Source organism: Callorhinchus milii, unplaced genomic scaffold (genome assembly GCF_018977255.1).
Source record: "Callorhinchus milii isolate IMCB2004 unplaced genomic scaffold, IMCB_Cmil_1.0 Scaffold4, whole genome shotgun sequence".
Lineage (NCBI taxonomy): Eukaryota > Metazoa > Chordata > Chondrichthyes > Chimaeriformes > Callorhinchidae > Callorhinchus > Callorhinchus milii.
In genome coordinates, this window is record NW_024704745.1 from 41,287,222 (window position 1) to 41,308,473 (window position 21,252).

The following is a 21,252-nucleotide window of genomic DNA, read 5'->3' on the forward strand; positions in this document are numbered from 1 at the left end:
ACCTCCGCCAATTCAGCACTCCCATTGTACCACACTGTAATGTTAGCCTAACTATAAACTCAATTCTGGCATGGAATTTAAACAAACAACCTTATGATATTAGTAATAATCCTCATCTTTCATGTCAGGAGGGTGTGCAATGAAAATTGTTGTAAACAGTGCTAGTCTATTAAGAAAGCAACCGGTGTCTTTTTGTACAAATTGAAAGCTAGTCTATTTGGGAAAAACAATTTTAATAAATGTTTTGCACATTCAAATTTAGTGTTTCATGAATATCAATCAAACAGCATTTATACATGGTGACCAACAAGTCGTGATACCATTACAATGGTAAGTCTTAAAGAAATTATATATATATTTTTAGATAATAGGGTAGTTATCATGACATGTTGGTCACGTTGTAGTTCCAGCTATTACTACAAAAGGTTTTGTTTCATAAACATTACCTCAGATTTGCTTGTTGTATTTACATTAAAGTGTTTGTCCTTTTTTTATTGCAGGATCTTCTGAGAGTGAAAGTAGGGAAATAGAAAGTAATAGTGATGAGGCAGGTGACGGAACTTCACAGATTTGGGAGAAAAATAAAAGAATGGGAGTGCTGACTTTCCCTGATGATAACGAAGAAGTACCTTTTTGTGAAAGGGTTCTAACTGCTGTACAGAATTGGTTCAGTCTTTTTGGCTGGTCTAAAGGAATGCATTCCATTTCAATTCCATATTCATTGAGAAGGTAAATGCAGAAAAATAAATTCAGAGAATTATGATTTCTATAACATGATTTATATAATTCTGGCTTTGTTCTTCAATTTAAAAAAAATTGGGATAAATATTCTCAGTATTTGTACTGAAACATTAAAGAAGAGCGACTGGGCTAACAATCCATTGGACAACCTGACCTCACCTGAATTTTCCAATGTATATTTGATATCCTGCGGCTGTCTCCATTGTTATGTTGTGAACATATGGATAATTGGACAACACCAAGAGGAACGGTAATTTCTGTGAAGCAAGTCTCATAACTTCAAGGCATCTTGATAGTTTAAGTATGTTATAAATCCCCAACAAAATGTCTATATGGAAAAGATTAAAAATGTAAAATTATTTGTTTCAGTGAAAGAAGCAAAAATCATTTTAACTGGACATCTGAATGCAAATTTCTTCTAACTTCAGCAGGGAGCTTGCCACAGAAAGAATGACCATTTATGATGCTCTGAGCCATTTAAGTGGACAGATATTGCCAATAATTTCAAAGCATCAGTTGCCCAGGGACCCAGTGGACCATGTAAAGGGCTTACATTGGCTGCATTCTACGTTATTAACCTATTTAGAGTAAGTAAATGCATTTTACTTTTGTTAGTTTGATATAAAACTATCTTGGGAATAGGATGCAGAATGCGATCATAAATGGACAAAGCTGCACATCTAAATTCTGCTGACAAGCCAGGCTACAATGATGTCTTGGAGTGCTGTCTGGCTCAGGAACTCGACTACAAGGCCACAGAGAATCGGCTCAATTTTGATATTCCATTTCCATTGTTTTAGAGCCAGATGAGAACTGAGGAGATCCCTATTGCCTTCCCCCATCCCCCCTCCCTCTTAGAGGATAGTAGATAAAGAGTTACATCAAATCAAACACATCTGTCAAATAAGAATTCTGTGTTTATCATTTTAGGGTCTTGTCCACAAGATAAGGAAAATGAATGCAGAATAACTTCAGTGTTTGTTTATTATTTTGCAGAGAACAAGGTGCTTCGCTTGCACATGTAAGACCTGAGTTATTGTTTGACATTGAAGAGTTCACACAATGGAATCAGTTGCAGGTATGTAACTTTATTGTCAACTATATTGTCAACTTAGCAGTATCCGTCATAGATTTTTTTTAGAACTTGTAAGGTTCAGTGGAGACAGGCTGGTGATAGTGAGCATAGTACTTAATTTTACCCACAAAACACAGAGACATTCTATGGTGTGAAGCACTATGCTCCTGACATGAAAGATGCTGTACTAAATATAAGGATTATTATTATTATTAATAATGATATCATCATTTCAGTATTCTTGATGTTAAGAAACTAAAATTAGAAAATGAATTTATCTTGTTTTTCTCTGTGTAACTCATTATTCCCAAAGCTAAAAATATACTGCAATATATTTTGTTTCTGACTATAACTGATATACCTTTACAAAAAATAGTTTTAGTTCCATTCGTGAAGCTAATTGTGACTCACTTATGGAAAAGAAAATTTATGTTTCACAGTGAAGAGTTGAAATTCCTGCGCATTTAAGATTCATCATTCATTAAAAAAAAGGTAGTAACAATTGGGTCTCTGGCCATCAATTTTGATTTTATGGACTGTTGTGGTTACATTTAGTAAACAAAATAATAGTGAATACCTGATAAAATCCATACCTCTTGTTGTCTACAGAGATCAGAAAAAGCTGAAATTCTTGACCTGGATAAGGATTTGTTTGAGTCTGCAAGCAAACGTGCATGGACTGATGTATTGCTACAAATTTATAAGGTAAAATGTGTTCAGAATTTTTAATTGTTATATGTAAGAAGAGCCCATCCCGCCATCCTAACCAGGATCCACTGTCTCACTATCTCTAATGGATCCAGACAACAAAAGGTCGAGATGTTATTTGTTTACTAAATGTAACCATCTACAACAGTCATGGCCAAATGGATTGACTTTAAGATCTTCACTTTGATCTATACATCTGTTCACTCCCTTGTACCTCCTCACCTCTGAGATTTTCTACAGCCTCACTCTTCTGCTCATCCCCAATCCCAACTAGGCAACAACAACAACAAAATTACATTTGTATAGCACCTTACACGTCAGGAGGACATCCCAAGGTGCTGGACAGACAGTTACGGACCAGAGTTGGGGGTCGGGGTGGGGGAGGCTGGAGGGCAGGGGGGGAGGCAGGGAGATTGAAAGCACGGTCGAAGAGGAGGGTCTTGAGATGGGTCTTGAATGTAGTGAGGGAGGGGGCGAGATGGAGGGACTGCGGGATGGAGTTCCAAAGGATGGGTGCAGAGTGGCAGAAGGCCCGCCTGCAAATAGTGGGGCGAGCAAGGTGGGGGACGTGAAGCAGGCTGGAACCCGCTGAGTGGAGCGAGCGAACAGGGTGGTAGGGGTTTAGCAGGTTGGAGAGGTAGGGGTGAGCAAGACCGTGGAGGGCTTTGAAGGTGACTAGGATCTTGAATCGTATCCTCTGTGTGATGGGAAACCAGTGGGGTTGGGCATGGCTGGGGTTGATAGGGTCGCAAAGCCTAGTGCGGGAGAGGACACGGGCTGCAGAGTTCTGGATGATCTGCAGCCTGTGGTGGGAGGAGGTCGGGTGGCCAACAAGCAGTGAGTTTACATTGTCAAGCCTCGATGTAATGAAGGCATGTATGAGGGTTTGGGCGGCCTGCGGTGTGAGACAGTGTCAGACCTGGGCGATGTTGCGGAGGTGGAGGAAAGCAGAACGGGTCATGGCGCAAATGTGGGGTAGAAAGGATAGTTGAGGGACAAACAAGGCCCCAAGGTTAGGAGGTCGGAGAGGTAGGGAGGAGCAAGACTGTGTAGGGCTTTGAAGGAGTGGACCAGGATCTTGAACTGTATCCTCTGTGTGATGGGAAGCCAGTGGAGTTGGGCAAGGATGGGAGTGATAGGGTCATGGAGCCTAAGCAAACTTGGGCCTGCTACACCCTTTGCTGTACCAAAACCTTCATGATCCCCACCTTCTGGAACTTCCTCCATCAACCCCCCATTTCACCCCTTTATGTTCAAAAAGCCGCCTAAAATCGTATCTCTCCTACGTGTCTACTGTCCCCTTCCCTCCTCACCCCTCATCCACACACTCTGCTGGGTAACAGGACAGTTTATAATGTGTTCTGAGACATTATTCTACATGAAGGATTTACCATAAATCCATTAATGTTGTTGAATTGTCGGCAGTTTTGTGGGGTTGATCTGCACCCTCTGGAAAGTGAATTGATACTGAGCAATAAATTAATTTCCTATAGAATCTAAACACTCACCAGAAAGAGCGAGAATTTTCATTTCACCTGAGCTGGTTTCAAAACTAATGAGGTGAAAAGATTATCTGCAAACCTACTTCTCCACCCAGCTACATCTATCACTTTTGTTTTCTATGCAGTTTAAATGATTGCATAAGGATTAGTCCAGCTGACGTAAACTTATTAAATTAGACCCCTGATGCATGAACATTCTGAAATATTGTACTATAATATGTATATCATTTGTGTTTTGTGTTTAAATCTAGAAATGTAAACACAATTTACACTTGTGTAAAATTGAAAAATTGATGGTTAATTAATTTGTTTGGTTTCCTAGGTTTCGGTTCTTTCACGAATAAATCAAAAGGATATAAGCAAAACCTTTAGCTATGCAAAATACATGGATAGTATTCCAAAAATTAATCCTGACTCTCTTGCTAGCAATATTTATTCCGCGCCTGAGCGCTGCCTCCTAACTTGGCTCAACATTCATTATGAAAACATGAGACATCATGTATGGAAAGACTGCCAAAAAGGTAAAAGAGAAAATTGCTCCAAAATGTAAGACTCCTTATTTGACATGTTGAAGTATTGGTATGCATGAGTAGAAAGAATCTAAAAATACAAATCAGGATGTTAGAATTTTAGTTTATAAGAATCATATTATTGGTAAAAAGAAATCGTTAAGTACCAGACAATACAGGTAGCAATTTAAAATCTGTGTTAATTATATTTTACTAACGTTGTATTAGGTTTGGAATTAATGTATTGTAGTTATGCACACTCTCACTGAAAAGGAAATGGAGGCAATCTGAATCTCCGTGCCTGTATAAAAAATGTGTCATGTGTCTTGTTGGAACCAAATGTAAATTGCTACCAGCAGTACTGTATGGAAGATGGAGCACAAACTTGATTTAATAATAATAATAAACCTCGCATTTGATATAGTGCTTTTCACGTCTTCCAGACATCTCAAAGCGCTTCACAGAATATACTGCAAAGTGAATTGACTGTATATTTGAGGGCGAAATGCGGCAGCCAATTGCGCACAGCAGTGTCCACAAACAGTCGTGGTTTGAAGTGACCAATTTATTATTTTATTTTCTTGAGGGATTATTATCACTTTGTGTTATTATCACTTGTGTTCCACATTGCATTGGTTGTAGCAATGAAAAAGTTATTGGACTGTTCACTCTAACTTGGAAGGCTTTATGCATCAGTGACCTTCTGGAGAAGTGCAATCCATGTTTTCATAATCTTGTGTATGAAATGTTTTCTAATTTATTTTTTTACTTGTTTAGCTCTAATGTTAAGATATTGTTTAGGATCCTTTCACTAGAGAGATGAATCATTCCACATCTAATTTATGAATCCAATTCATTATTTTAAACACCTCAGTTAACTTCCTCAGCTCTCAGAAATATATTCTGTGAAGCGGTTTGAGATGTATTGACGACTGTGATTCGGCGCAATATCATATGCAAGGGTTATTATATAATGTTTTACAGCCTCTCATCATAACCAAACCCAGGTAATAATCTGGTGTATCATTAAGGGATTCTCTGTTAGAGTTGGATACTCAAACTATATCTGTCTCTATGATTCATATTATCTTCAGTAGTCTCAATTTTGGTAAGGATTTTGTTTGTTTTAATTGTATTATATTTTAATTCTAATTTGATGTAAAAATTAGGTTAAGTATAAATAGAATATTTGTGAGTCAGTTTATCAAAATAAAAAATGCATGCTCACAGTTTTATTAGTGAGGCAAAAAGGAACCTTGATCTGTGCAGTCTGTTTGAAACAGTAAAATTAAGCATTTGTGAAACTTTAGCAGACTAAAAGTGCATTGTTGAACTCCTATGTTTCAATCATTCAGTTATCAAACATTACTATTCTTTAATGTTTAAAGTGTGTTATGCTTGTGCAGAGAGGATTGTCTCTGTTTTCGTAAGTTATTTTCTTCCCAATTGCATCATCCTTTGAGCCAATGTACTATGCCATTCTGAACCAGTTCCTGGAAGGTTATGAGAACATTCAGGCAGACTGCCCATCTTGTTTCCCTTCTTCCTTGTTGGCTTTTCCCCCATTATATATTTAATCCATCAAGGTCTGTAAATTTACAAGCAATCAGCAAATAATTCCCAATAAGTTTTATTGAAATCAGTTGCAATAGAGCACAATTTATATTACAGCTAATAACATTGATTCTATTCTGTCACTGAGAAGTAATGGGTTTGGGTTTGGAACTGAATCAATGCTCCTAAACTTGGATTTATACTACAGTTTATACTTGAATATTGAATCTGTATGTTAAACATATATAACTTGACTCTGGATTAACTGGTTATTACCACTTTAGTCGCCATGCTGTCAATATCCCGACTGCTTCCCTTGCAGAATGTTAATAAGAGATTATCCTTTATTTGTCACTCGGCTTAACATGTAACTTTTGCATCCAGAAATTCTTGTAAGTACTTACAATGTAAAATTGATTGGCTAACTTTTTCTACAGGATGTTGTCCTGCATTGCAGCGGCCTCTCACCCTATCCTGTCACTGGTAGAGAGCTCAGTGGAGGTTGAGCAAGCATGCTCCGATGTATCACAAAAGCCTCTAGTCTATTGGAGGGCCTCCGCCCCACCTCTTCCCATATCTTGTGACAGGATAGACCAGAGATCTTTGAAACAGGATAGGGCAGGAGACCTTGGGGCGGCACTCCAATAGACCAGAGACTTCTGCAATGCATCTGATCATGCCTACCCAAATTCTCAGAGTTCTTGCATGATCCACAGCATCCACTTGTGGCCCAGAAGAACCTAATTCTCGATAACTTGTCACTGAGCTCTTTTCTCTGGAGTGACGAATTATCAAGAGTTTACTGTATTAGTGAAGAACAGTCACTAATAGGAGCAAGAAAACCTTTGAGAAGTCTTGAAGACGTGATCACCTCACTTGACAGTTATTGCCATAACACAACAACAAAATTAAATTTATAGAGCGCCTTTCACGTCAGGAGGACATCCCAAGGCACTGGACAGTCAGGGTACAGGACCCGAGCATGGAGGAGGGGTGTGGTAGGGGTGAGGGAAGGCAGAGAGGTGGGAGGGCGACCGAAGGCACGATTGAAGAGGAGGGTCTTGAGACTGGCCTTGAAGGAAGCAAGGGAGGAAGCTAGGCGAAGTGACTGTGGGATGGAGTTCCAGAGTATGGGGCAGAAAGGCTGAAAGCTCGGCCACCGACGGTAGGGCGGATCGGGCGGGAGACATGGAGCAGGCCGGAGCGCGCTGATCGGAGGGAGTGGGTAGGTTGGCAGGGAGTTAGCAAGTCAGAGAGGTAGGAGGGGGCAAGGCCATGGATGGCCTTGAAAGTGAGGTTGAGGATCTTGAATTCGATCCTCTGGGGGATGGGGAGCCAGTGGAGTCGGGCGAGGGTGGGAGTGATGGGGTCACGGAGCCTGGTGCGCGAGAGTACATGAGCTGCAGAGTTTTGGATGATCTACAGTGTGAAGGGAAGAATTGGGAAGCCCGATGAGGAGGGAATTTCCATAATCGAGCCTTGATGTGACGAATGCGTGGGTGAGGGTTTCGGCAGCCTGAGGGGTGAGGCAGTGGCGGAGTCTGGCAATGTTGCGGAGGTGGTGGTAGGCAGTGTGGATCATGGCGCGGATGTGGGGGAGAAAGGACAGTTCAGGGTCAAATAAGACACCCAGGTTCCTGACTGGTTTAGTGAGGATGAGTGTGCAGCCGTAGAAGCTGATGTGGAGACGCTGGCTTGAGCCGATCAAGAGAGCCTCGGACTTGCTGACGTTGAGTTGGAGAAAGTTGTCCCTCATCTGGAACTTGATGTCGGACAGGCAGTGGGTCAGGACGCCAGTAGCCCTGGAGTTGAGGGAGGAGGCAGAGAGGTAGAGTTGGGTGTCATCCACATACGTGTGGAAATTTACCCCATGTCTGCGGATGATGTCACCAAGGGGGAGCATGTAGAGGGTGAAGAGGAGGGGACTGAGGACAGAGCCCTGAGGAATGACGCACGAGACGGTGCGGGAGCTGGAGGAAAAGCTGTTAGTTGAGACGAAGTGGAGGCGGTGTGAAAGGTAGGACCTGAACCAGTCAAGGACAGATCCTTGGAGGTTGAGGTGGGAGGAGAGGTGGTGGAAGAGGATTGAATGGTCCACAGTGTCAAAAACGGCAGAGAGGTCGAGGAGGACGAGGAGGCAGAGGGAGCCCTGGTCACACATGATCAGGATGTCATTTGTGACCTTGACGAGAGCAGCTTCCGCGCTGTGGGCAGCACGGAAACCCGATTGGAGGGGCTCAAGGAGGGAGTGGGAGGAGAGGAAAGAGCGAAGCTGGAAGAAAATCTCTCTCTCAAGGACCTTGGACAGAAAAGGGAGGTGGGAGATGGGCTAGTAGTTGGATAGCTGTGTTGGGTCATGGGAAGGTTTCTTCAAAGGGAGGTGATAATGGTTGTTCCTTGAAATATTTAGATATCATAAGATGCAATGAAACTGTTCATTTTGATTAGGTAATATATATGGCAAAAGAGATTCTTGCTACTGCATGAACATAAGGAGTCCTGTAGCTCAGTGGTTAGAGCACTCGCTTTGCAAGCGAGAGACCTGAGTTCAATTCCAGGCAGGGTGAAACCTTGGGCAAGTTTCCTTACTCCACATGCCTGATAATAATCCCTACAAAACAAAAAACAATAATAAATTGGTCATTTTCAATCCACGACTGTTTGTGGGACACTGCTGTGCACAATTGGCTGCCGCGTTCGCCCACAAATATACAGTCAATTCACTTTACAGTATATTCTGTGAAGCGCTTATGGATGTCTAGAAGACGTAAAATGCGCTATATCAAATGCAAGGATTATTATTATTATTATATGGCCCTTCATTTATATAGCACAGGAAGCTACATAATAGATTTTGTTTGTTTTGTAGTAGATCTGTGGACAATCAGCAGCACAACAATTTATTATGACATGACGGTTCAAATAATCTTAATGTAATGAGAATTTCCTCAGGCTTTAAAATTCCCTTAGAGTAAAAACAAGAATTGTGTTGCATAGAGTTATATAGAGTGGTACAGCATAGAAACAGGCCATTATGACCAACTATTCCGTATCGATGTACAATTAATACTGTTTGTTTCAAAAACAGCTTCCGGCCTGTGCTTGTGACTTTTTATATTTTCTTTTTAAATAGGTGGTATCCCAGCAATGCGCTGGGTAATTAATTTTGACGCAAATCTCTTGGATAGTTTGGTGCTGGCTGCCGTTCTGGCTCATTATTGCCCCTCTATGGTAGGTGATAGTATTGTATTTCTAACAACTGCATCTAACCTCCTTGAAATTTTGGTTTTATTGTTTTGATAGACATTGAGGGAGAATTAGCTGGATAAAATGGTTTTGTTTTAATCTTGTTTTATAGAATTTATAATATGACAAGTGAAACGACAAATATAACCTCTTAAAACAAAACTGTACACGACAGAAGTATCAAAAATACTTAACAATCAAGTTAGAATGTTTAAAAATATTGTCTGGATAAGATTTATAAATTCAAATGTATCATTCCATATGAATGTACAAGTAAATACTTTGAGGGACAGTAATGATCATTCAGAGACACAGCACTGCTCTTTCCTGGTCTTGAATATTCCTGGTTAATATAGTTAGGATCTCCTTAGAGACTAGTGCAGTAACTGAGGACTGGAGGATAGTATTCCAATGTTCAAAACATGAGTAAGATATAAAGCTAATGATTGTGGATGAGTTATTTGATACTCTGAATAAGAAAATGTCAGAGAACATACAAGAAGATGCTGTTAGTATTTGTCTAAGGAGCACATGTATCATCTGTATGGTTCTAAAAGCAATAGTTTTATCTTACAAGAATACTGGTATTATTTGTTATGAAACAAATATTATTATTATTATGAAATTATTATTATGAATTATTATGAAACTCAGCTACTAGATGAAAGCTATCCTGCTCCAACCTCCAATCTGCAAATAACAGATTAGTTTGGATTGGATTCAAATTTCCATTGTAGCCAAGAATAAGATGCTACAGCAATTAGTTATAGACCTGATGGATGTGGAAGGCATTTTGCTTTTGCTATGAAAAATTGGTAAATGCATTACTATTTGATTCTTTTCTTAGGAAATGTTTCGCCTCATAGCTATTACATTCTGGAAACATCTTTGCATACGTCCAATACTGTGAAATTGTGGAATGTTGGTATTCTGATATAGACAACAACAGTTATTTTAAGTATTACTCTTTTTTTAGATTTCAACCCACTTTGTGAATATGTACACTTTTCCATCTTCTCCTGAGCAGTATTTGCACAACAGTCTGGTATTTCTCAATGCCTTTCATACCATTGGTCTCAACTTTGATATACAGGTAAGTTAAACATTGTTACAGGAAAGTGACAAGTAGAAACTAAACAACAAACATGAGAGGGTAGAGTAAGTCAAAGGAACCCTTGGCCCGAGGCTATACTGACTGTTATGTGGAGGCATAATGATAAGAGAACCATTTGCAAGAATTTGGAGATGGCTAGCTAGCCCTGTTGGAAAAAGATGATACAGTATACGATGGGGAGATCGGTGGAATGGTGAAAGCAGAGAAGTTGCATTGGAGAACCAAAATCTAAAAACTGAGGATCCTGAATCATCACTGAATTCTTACCCTTCTTCTGTGTATGTCAGTCTCAGTTATGTTATGTGGATGTAATGCTCAGTTGGTAGCACTCTCGCCTTTGGGTCAGAATGTTATGTCAATTCTAATGTCAGGAATTGGAACTTATATTGTTTGAGCTGATACTTACTTCAGTGCTGGGGTGCGCTGCATTGTTAGATGTGCTGTTCTTCGGTTGAGATGTTAAACCGAGGCTCAGTATGCCTGTTCAGGTAGACTTTAAATATTCCATGGCACTATTCAAAAAGAGAAGGGAGTTTCTCCTGGTGTCCTGGACAATAATCTCCCAAATAAAATTAGCCATTCACTTCATGGGATATTGCTGGGTGCAAATTGTCTGCCGCCTTCACTCACAAAACACAGTCACTGCACTAAACAGTATACCTTGTGAAGTGCTTTGGGATATCCTCCCGGTATGAAAAGCTCTATACCAAATGTAAGGAGTTTTGTAATCATTACTTGTAACTCCTAATAAGTGATGGGGTGTGAGCGGAAATGATTTGTCTCAGTCGAAAAGGATGGGAAGTAGAAACTGAAGTAATGCTGATTGAGGACCAGTTGTTTATTGATAATCATACAATATATTTTACATTGGAACTGAAACAAGTTTTCTTCATTGAATATTTATATTGGAGTAGATTGTTCAGTACTATTTTTCCAATTTATTTCACACAGAAGCATTGAGGATGCCATGTAATTTTATATTTTAAATATTATAACTTTTGGTTCCAATTTATCAGGCTACTGACATTTCTGATCCAAACCCGGTCATGATGCTTATGCTGTGTGTCTACTTATATGAAAACCTTCCCAATTACGTTCCTAAGAAGTCTTTGGAGTTTACTTGTAGTCTGCATTCCACCATTGTTAAACAGGTGAGAAAAAGACTTCTTTCAGAATCATATTACAGAACTTTTGTGTCAGGTTACAATCAGGCTGCATTGTGTTTCCAATGTGTGTGTGATATTGGACAACCTAGCTTATTGTGACTTCTAGTTTGCAATTGTGACTGCTATTTTGTTTTCAGGCATTCTTTTGGCTGAGAGAATATCAGACATGAGGTCTGAAAACGAACCCCTGGCTTTTTTTTGCCCTTTGCTAACATTCAGTTAAGGAAAGACTGGATTGTTTATCATATACCTACTATATCCGTAAATAACAACAACAACAAGTACATTTATATAGCGCCTTTCATGCCAGGACGACCTACTAAGACGCTGAAAAAATAAATGACATTGACAGCGCTGTCCTGTTTTTACCATGTTCCTGTTATGTGGAAAATGGCAGTCCAGGATTTAAGACTATTTTCCAAAGTATTAATGAAAACTTGCCCATTTTAAGTAGGCTGAACAAAGTATTAAAATGTTTGTGCCAGGACCCTAAAAATACGAATTGAGCCAATTATTGGGGGTAAATCCATTTAAGTTTAATCATGCTGCAAATTCCAAGTTGGCATGTATTATTCTACCAGTATTATGTGTCGCAATCAGAGGAGGCTTTAATTTATATAAGCAGGCTAAAATTCATATGCAGGAAAGAATTTCTATTAAATTCTGGCCAAATGATCACTTGCATCCTGCATTATTATGCAAATTGCTCATCAAATTTAAATTAATTGACTACTTATTTCAGTCATTTATGGGTCGTTGCTGCTGCAAATTAACCACTGCGTTTGCTTGTATAACAACGATCATTTTATTTTTAATTCTTTTTATTTTGTTAAGTACTTATAGACATTTTATTTCACAACAACAACAACTTGCATTTATATAGCACCCTCCATGTCGGGCTGCGTCTCAGAGCACTTAACAATGGAGGAGCCCGAGGCTGAGCCAGGGGAGGAGGAAGGTGACAGTAGGTGCGGTCGAAGAGGGAGGTCTTCAGGCACGACCTGAAGATGGGAAATGAGGGTGCGAAGCGAAGGGGTTGAGGTAGGGAGTTCCAAAGTTTTGGCGTAGTGGCTGAAGGCACGGCCGCCGATTGTTGAGCGGAGGATTCGGGGGATACGAAGGAGGCCGGACCCAGTAGAGACTGGTTATAGTGTCTGCCAGCAGTGGGAGAGGAGGGGGAGCTGGTTGATCAGCAGTTGCATGGGGATGGGGTCGAGGCAGCAGGTGGTGGGTTTCATTGTGGTGATGGTAGATGAGAGGGAGGAAGGAGCGATGGGGACCAATGAATGTGGGATGGGGGCTGTGGTAGGAGCTGAGGGTGGAGTGGGTGAGGGAGACGGAATGGCTGTAGTGGTAGGCGACATGGGGCAGAAGGATGAAGCTGCCAGGTGGATGTTTTCAATTTTAGAGGTAAGGAAGTCCATGACCTCTTCGCACTTGGCGTTAGATGTGATGATTGAGGTTGCTTGAGGGGGCACACGGAGGAGGTAGTGGGTGGTGGAGAATAGGATTTTGGAGTTATTGCTGGCCTCCAGTATGATGTTTGAGTATTGCTTGCGACAGGGAGCGGCGGTAGGTGTGAAGATGTTCCAGCTACAGCTGGTGGTGAACCGGGAGGATGATTTTCTGCCACCTGCGCTTGAGCAGTTGGGTTTGGGATTTTAGGGAGCGGAGCTGGCTGCTGTACCAGGGAGAGCAGGTGGGTTTGTAGACGGTCCTGGATTTCAGGGGGACAAGGGAGTTGAAGGTGGAAGAGAGGCGATCATGGAGCAGCTTGATGGCTGCTTCAGGGTCACTGGGGGTGGAAGGAAGGCCAGAGGGATAGGAGATCAGAGTATGGGAGGGCCTTTGTGAGGGTCTCAAAATGGGCGGAAATGTATACTTGAGGGCTTGATGGAGGAGAGAGGGATGCGAGTGGAAAAGGAGATGAAGAAGTGGTCTGAGATGCACAGGTCGGAAATGTCATGTGTGACGACGAGGTTGAGGGGGTGGTCATGGTTGTGGGTCAGCAAGTTGATGTGGAGGGTGAGGTTTAGGGAGGTGAGGAGGTGGTGCCAGGGGAGTTTAGGTGGAAGTTGAAGTCTCCCATTATGAGCAGGCATTCTGATCAGAGGAACAGGGAGGAGAAGAGAGCAGAGATATTGGAGAGGAAGTAGCCAGGAGGTTTTTGGGGGCGGTAAACCAGGAGAATTTTGAATGGGAGAGAGGAGGGATGGTGGAGGGTGAGGTGCTCAAATGAGGAGAAGTAGCCAGAGGAATAAGGGGATAGACCGAGGGAAGCTTGGAAGATGAGGGCCACCCCTCCGCCACGTTGGTTTGGGCGAAGGGTGTGGTGCAAGGTGAAGTTGGGAGGGAGAGGACAGTTGGAGTGGTTGCTCTGGAACAACCAACCCTGAGAGTCACGATTGGCCTAGCGGAGGATGCCCAGTTTGTAGGCAAAGGGAGGTAATGGTGGTGTCCAGGAGTGAGAAGCCGGGGAGGGTGGTGGGAGAGAAGGACAGAGTGGGAATAGTGGATTGAGGAGGAGGAGAATTTCCAGGGGGAGCAGCTTGGGTTGGGGTGGCGGACAAAACGCGCATGCAGAGACTGGGAGCGAGCGATCACAGTGGGACAGCATCAGCTTGTGGGCAACAGTGCAGAGTGGGTAGGGGGAGAGGTGGGATGGCGGTCATGGCTTATGTGCCAGAGACTGGGAGGGAAGGGAGGACAAGATAGCAGAAGGATAATTGAATGTACTTACCCTACCCAGGTGGATTTCAAACTGGCCACACTCTAGGTGGTGTATAATTCACACACTATAGGCGGTGTATAAATGCAAGCTGTAGTTGCATTATTCTAAATGTACACATTGGAAATGCAGTGCAGCCTGATTGTAATATTACTAGCTGTACATGTTGCAGCTATGCTTGCAACCAGCTTCATTTAATCGGCCTTCTCTCTTTCGAGTGGCATTTTTATTTGTCCTTGAAAGGCTTGATCTTCGCCTCTTAGGCATTTTTATCTCTTAAGATTAAGAAAATGTACTATTGAACTCTTTAGCATTCCTGGTTCACATATTTGCACACATATCCTGTTGGGAGGTCTCAGTGGGAAGACTCAGTAGGAGGACTCCTGTTGGGAAGACTCAGTAGGAGGACTCCTGGTTGGGGGGACTCCTATGGTAAGTCTCCTGTGGAAGGACTCTTGTTTGGAGGACTCCTTGTTGGAGTCTGTACATGTGTGATGAGTTTGTTTAGATCACGATAGGAGATCCCCCCAAAAAAAATGCCCATAACACTACCCAATGCAAGACCTTTCCGATGAGGTATAAATCATGTTGGTTAGATCGACACACAGACAGACATTTCATCTTTATTAGTATAAAGATGTAACTTTCTTGGTGTGTGTGACCTTTGTCGCTACTTTGTTGTAGAATACCATGCATACGTTTTTGGGGGCTTAATTAAAACATTTTTTAATATAGCTCATCAACGATAAGAGATCCTCGAAAAAAATATGCCCATGACTCTCCCCCATGCAAGGCCTTTCTGATGAGGTATAAATCATATCTCTACGTCAATCGGTTATTGCGTTCTTGGCGGACACACAGACAGACATTTTATCTTTATTAGTATAGATTATATAGTTAATGGTTAATTTTATTACATCATTTAATTTCTTTCTAGCATTAAACAATTATTTTATATCAAAAAAGAGGATTAATACTTAACTTTATTTTGATGCAGATCCGTTTGAAAAATCCAAGCTCCAGACAACTCGTGTACCTTGCAACAATAGTGGGCAGAGAGGCAGATGACTTCTCTTTGCCCAAAGGAAACAAAGTGACAGTCTCTGCAAAGTGAGTTGCAGTACAATAATCCATGCATCATGATGTTTGTACTAAAGATTAGATTAAATTGTATTTGAAACATTCCATTTTCTTTCATGCATACGATAATCTCTTTAGTTCCTGTCTTTTTTCGTTTTGCATAACTGTAATTTATCTTTGATTTATTATAAACCAGTGGTTACATTTTAACAAATTAAAATCTTTTTCAGATTATGTAGAAAATACAAAAATGCTAAAAACATCCCTTATTTTCATGCTGCTTCATTCTTCATAATTTGATGTAAATATGTCTTTGAATGTTTATGCTGAATCCATGAAAATCCATGCTTTTCTTCAGATTCATTTAATGGGCCTTCTCTCTTTTGTCTAGCATATTTACTTATTCTTGAAAGATTTGATTTTCACTTAGGCATCTTTTTACACCAGTTACACCACCAGGTGTAACTGCAGAGAAAAATGCAAAACTGAAATACATTTTGGGTCTTAACTCATGAAGGATAGGAGATACCCGAAAACAAATATGCCCATGTCACTACCAGTGCAAGATCTTTCCAATGAGGGATACATCATATCGCTACGTCAATCGGTTATTGAGATCCTTCTTGAAGCACAGACAGACATTGTCGTTTTGTTAGTATAGAAGAAGAAGATTCTGCCATTGTTATGTCTAAATGTGCTTACTATCTCACACTTTGCTATGTTTGAACTATTTCTATTATAGTTTCATCCACTAGTTTAATATGATTACATCCCTTTGTAACTTTCTGCTCTCTTACAACACTTCAGGTTAAATGTCATCAACAAAATTGGATTTATTTCAGTGCCTAGGTCATTTATAATTTATACAGTGTATAAAGTTGGACCCAAGCACTAATTATGGGAAAGGGGATGGGGTGGAAACAAACCACTTCTTACTTCCCAACAATCACAGTATTCTTTTTCTCCAAATTCTGTTTTTCCACTTTCAGCTACTTTCCTATCCATGCTATGAGATTACTTCCAATTTTAGCATAATTATGTGGCAGATTATCAATTACATTCTGAAAATCTATATAAATTGAGATTTATTGAGATTGAGATTGAGATGAGACTAGAGAAGCTGGGATTGTTCTCCTTAGAACAGAGAAGGTTAAGGGGACATTTAATAGAGGTGTTCAAAATTATGAGGGGTTTTGATATAGTAGATAGGGATAAACTGTTTTCACTGGCAGGTGGGTCAGTAACCAGGGGACATAGATTCAAGATAATTGACAGTAGAACCAGAGGGGAGATGAGGAGAAATGTTTTTACACCAAGGGTTGTTATGGTCTGGGATGCACTGCTTGAATGGGTGGTGGAAACAGATTCAATAACAACTTTCAAAAGGAAATTGGATAGGTACTTGAAAAGGAAAGATTTGCAAGGATATGGGGAAAGAGAGGGAGAGTGATTTCTGATTGGGTAGCTCTTCTAAAGAAATGGCACAGACACAGTGTGCAGAATTGCCTCCTTCTATGCTGTAGTATTCTATATCATGTCCATAATAATATTTTACAATTTGAAATTTTTAAAAAATATTTTTAAAAATTGCATGGTAGCAATTTGAATCAGATTTGAAAATATTCTTGATAGATAATTACAGTAGTGAACATATTAATGTTAAAGTTAAATGATTGTAGAGATTAAATCACATTGTACGTGTTATCATCACACAATTGCAGTAGAATTCATGAGTTAAATTTTAATGCAGTTCTTGTGACTGACACTTTACATGTTTTTGTGTCATTGATATGTGTTTATAGTGCTAACTTATCAAGATTTACTAAATTAGCAATGTTTTTTGAACAGGGGTCACGTTGACATTGCAGTGCAATTCAGAAGTCGGTTCTTACATCAAGCGCAGGCTGTTTTAGTATTTGTTTCCTGGAACGTCAAGGGAGCAGAGGGCACCACAACAACATTTTTTCTGACTGCAGAAATCAATACTATTAATCCTATTGTAAGTAAATATTGGGGGATATAAAATTATGTGCCTGAGAGTACAGTATTTGAAACTAAAAAGGAGGCATGCAACCTAAATACATCTCCTGGAGTCCTGTAGCTCGCTTTGCAAGTGAGAGATCTGGCTTCGATTCCCAGAAGGGTGAAACCTTGTGCAAGTTTTCTTACTCCACACCCCTGATAATAATCCCTCAAAAATAAATTGGTCATTTCAATCCACGACTGTTTGTGGGACACTGCTGTGCGCAATTGGCTGCCACATTTCGCCCACAAATATACAGTCAATTCACTTTACAGTCTATTCTGTGAAGCGCTGTAAGGCGTCTAGAAGATGTAAAAAACGCTATATGAAATGCAAGGATTATTATTATCTTTACTAATTGCTGATCTGAATGATCTCCCAGGAGGTATGTGAATGTAACCTCACAATGAATGCACATTCCTCTGATTTTGTCGTCCTGCTTTTGGAGAGCTACCTGGAGTTCCCATTGCCAGAGCACTGTTATGGAGAGAAGTAACTCAGCAGGATAGTTATCAACTCAATCACAATCATCTCAAGCCTTTGTGCTTGTGGGAAACATCGTTAGAAATTTATTTTCATAATTTCTGTTGTCCAAGTAATGTTGTCAGGCTGAGAGCAAAGACATCTGTTCTTCAGGCAAATTTCCCAGTCTCCCCTACAGTTATTTGGGTAGTGGAAATGAGATCTAAAATTTGTGTAATCAATATTCCTTGCATTTGATGTAGCATTTATCACATCATTGAAATGTCTCAAAGTGCTTCACAGGTTTTCTGTAAAGTGTACCGCATTTGTCTGTATGCAAATGAAGTAGCCAGTTTGCACACAGCAATGTCCCCCAAACAGCCAGGACGTGATTTGCTACAACAACAATTTGGATTAATATAGTGCCCTCCACGCCGGACGGCATCTCAGAGCGCTTCACAGTAATGAATCCCGGGGCCGAGAGGGGGAGGAAGGTGACCAAAGGTGCGGTCGAAAAGAAAGGACTTCAGTAGGGACCTGAAAGTAGGACGAAAGGAAGCGAGGCAAAGAGAGTAAGGAAAGGAATTCCAGAGTCTCGGGGCATAGTGGCTGAAGGCACGGCCGCCGAGGGTGGAGCGGAGGACTCGGGGGACGAGGAGGAGGCCAGACTCGGAGGAACGAAGGCAACGCGTACTGTTTTGAGGAGAGAGGAGGTCAGAGAGGTAGGGAGGTGCAGAGGAGTGGAGGGATTTGAATACAAGGATGAGGATCTTGAAATCGATCCTCTTTGGGATAGGCAGCCAGTACAGTCTGGCAAGGACTAGGGTAATTGGGGAACGTAGTTTGGTGAGAATGCGGGCGGCAGAGTTTTGGATGATTTGGATTTTATGGATGGTGGTGGATGGGAGACCGGTGAGGAGGGCGTTAGAGTGGTCCAGCCTAGAGGTGACAAAGGCATGGACTAGGGTTTCTGTGGCCTTCGGAGAGAGGTATTTGTGGAGACTGGCGATGGGTTGGAGGTGGAAGAAAGCGGTGCTGGTGAGGGACCGGGTGCGGGGGAGGAAGGACAATTGGGGGTCGAACCTGACGCCAAGGTTGCGTACGGATTTGAAGAGTTTTAGGGGGAGGTCGGGTAGGTGGAGGAGGTGAGAGCCGTGGGATTTGAGACGTTGACAAGAGCCAAAGAGTATGGCTCCTGTCTTGTCGACGTTCAGTTGAAGGAAATTTGCGCTCATCCAGCCTCTGAGATCTGACAGGCAGGCTGACAGAACATCAGGGGACTGGGGGTCGCAAAGCGAGGTGGAGAAAGAGTTGGGTGTCGTCCGCATACATGTGGAAATGTACCCCATGTCTGCGGATGACATCCCCAAGAGGGAGCATGTAGATCAGAAAGAGGAGGGGACCAAGGATGGATCTTTGGGGTACCCCGCAGGTGACTGGGTGAGAGCGGGAGAAGAAGCCGTTTGTGCAGATGTACTGCTGGTAGTTTGTGAGGCAGGACTTGAACCAGAAGATTGCGGTCCCATTGAGGTGGATGACAGAGGAAAGGTGGTGGAGGAGGATGGCGTGGTCGACTGTGTCGAACACCACAGAGAGGTCCAGGAGGACAAGGAGGCAGAGGGAGCCCTGGTCACAGATAGAGAGGATGTCGTTTGTGACTTTCACAAGCGCAGTCTCTGTACTGTGGGCAGGGCGGAAACCGGACTGGAGGGGTTCGAAGAGGGAGTGGGAAGAGAGGTGTACATGAAGTTGATTGGCAACAATATGTTCTAACACTTTAGCGAGGAAGGGCAGGTTAGAAATGGGGCGATAGTGGCTGGGGTTTGAGGGATCTAGGGAAGGTTTTTTGAGGAGGGGGTGATGACAGCAGTTTTGAGGGGAGCAGGGACTGATACGGAGGAGAGGGACTAGTTGATGTCATCAGCCATTAGTGGGCAGAGGAGGGTGACCAGCAAGTTGGTGGGGAGGGGGTCGAGGCAGCAGGTGGTGGGTTTCATGGAGGTGATGGTCGGAGAGAGGGAGGAGGGAGAGATGGGGAGGAAGGAATGTAGGATGGAGGTGGTGGTAGGAGCAGATGATGGGGAAGGTGACGGGAACAGAGAGGGCATGGTGGTGGGTGACAAGAGGCAGTTGGATGAGGCTGTCTGGCGGATTTTGTGAATTTTAGATGAGCAGAAGTCCATGACCTCCTCGCACTTGGCATTGGATATGAAGATTGAGGAGGCCTGAGGAGGGGGCACAGAGGAGGTAGTGGGTGATGGAAAAGAGGACCTTCGGGTTGTGTTTAGCCTCCAAGATGATGTTGGAGTAGAAGGCTGTTTTTGACCGTGTCAAAGAATGGCGGTAGCTGTGGAGATGCTCGAGCCACAGTTGACGGTGGACTGTCAGGCCAGTTTTCTGCCATCTGCGCTCGAGCAGCCGAATTTGGGTTTTTAGGGAGCGGAGATGGTTGTTGTACCAGGGGGATCGGGTAGGATTAGAGATGGTCCTGGATTTCAGGGGGACGAGGGAGTTGAAGGTGGAGGAGAGGCGACCATAGAGCAGCTGGACGGCGGCTTCAGGATCTCCGCGGGTGGAAGGCCGGAGCAATAGGATATTTGATGAATTGAGGGCCTTTGTGAGGGTCTCAGGGGGTAGCCTTTTCCAAGGGCGGTAGAGGATGGTTGAGGGCTTGGTGGAGGAGAGAGGGATGTGAGAGGAGAAGGAGATGAGGAAGTGGTTCGAGATGGCCTTGTCCACAATGCTGAGGTCAGAAATGTCAAGGCCGTGGGTGATAACGAGGTCAAGGGCATGACCACGGTTGTGGGTAGGTGAATTACTAATTTATCTGTGGGATTGTTGACTAGGGTGCCAGGAGAAACTCTCTTGTCTTTTCTAATAGTGCCACTAGCACTCTCCATTTGAACAGGGAGATTGGGATCTTGTTTTATTGTCTTATTGTTTTTTTGTTATTCAAGGATAGCACCTCTGATATTGCAGCACTCCCGCAGCACTGCATTTGGAGTATCAGCCTAGACTGTGTAAGCTCAAAACCCTGATGTAAACTTGAACCCACAATCTTATATGTAAATATCTGATATCAATCTGATACTTCACCTGATGATATCAAGTTGCCATGAGTCCTCCGGAGTCTAAAGGCAGTGAAGGATTGAAATGCACTCCATTCAATTGAGATCAGCTCTGTATGCATTAAATTCTCATGTTAAAAAAAACTTTCATTCCAAACCATGATACCTTATTTTAACACGATATAAGCAGTAGTTCATATGTAAATAATTGTTTTCAGAATATGTACATTAGAATAACCTATTACCTCAGTGCAAATAAAATCCCAATGATTGAAA

General features: G+C 42.0%; 1 protein-coding gene across 1 annotated transcript in view; it reads left to right on the forward strand.

Moving 5' to 3' along the window:
* The window catches only part of LOC103185538 (cilia- and flagella-associated protein 47-like), a 174,702-nt gene that overhangs the window by 31,097 nt on the left and 122,353 nt on the right, over nt 1–21,252 (forward strand). Inside the window, exons 29-38 of the mRNA XM_042334120.1 lie at nt 501–729; nt 1,170–1,328; nt 1,738–1,819; nt 2,426–2,521; nt 4,349–4,547; nt 9,223–9,320; nt 10,312–10,428; nt 11,466–11,600; nt 15,341–15,453; nt 17,272–17,422. Coding sequence (XP_042190054.1) covers nt 501–729; nt 1,170–1,328; nt 1,738–1,819; nt 2,426–2,521; nt 4,349–4,547; nt 9,223–9,320; nt 10,312–10,428; nt 11,466–11,600; nt 15,341–15,453; nt 17,272–17,422 — 1,379 coding nt within the window. The remainder of the gene's footprint in view (nt 1–500; nt 730–1,169; nt 1,329–1,737; nt 1,820–2,425; nt 2,522–4,348; nt 4,548–9,222; nt 9,321–10,311; nt 10,429–11,465; nt 11,601–15,340; nt 15,454–17,271; nt 17,423–21,252) is intronic.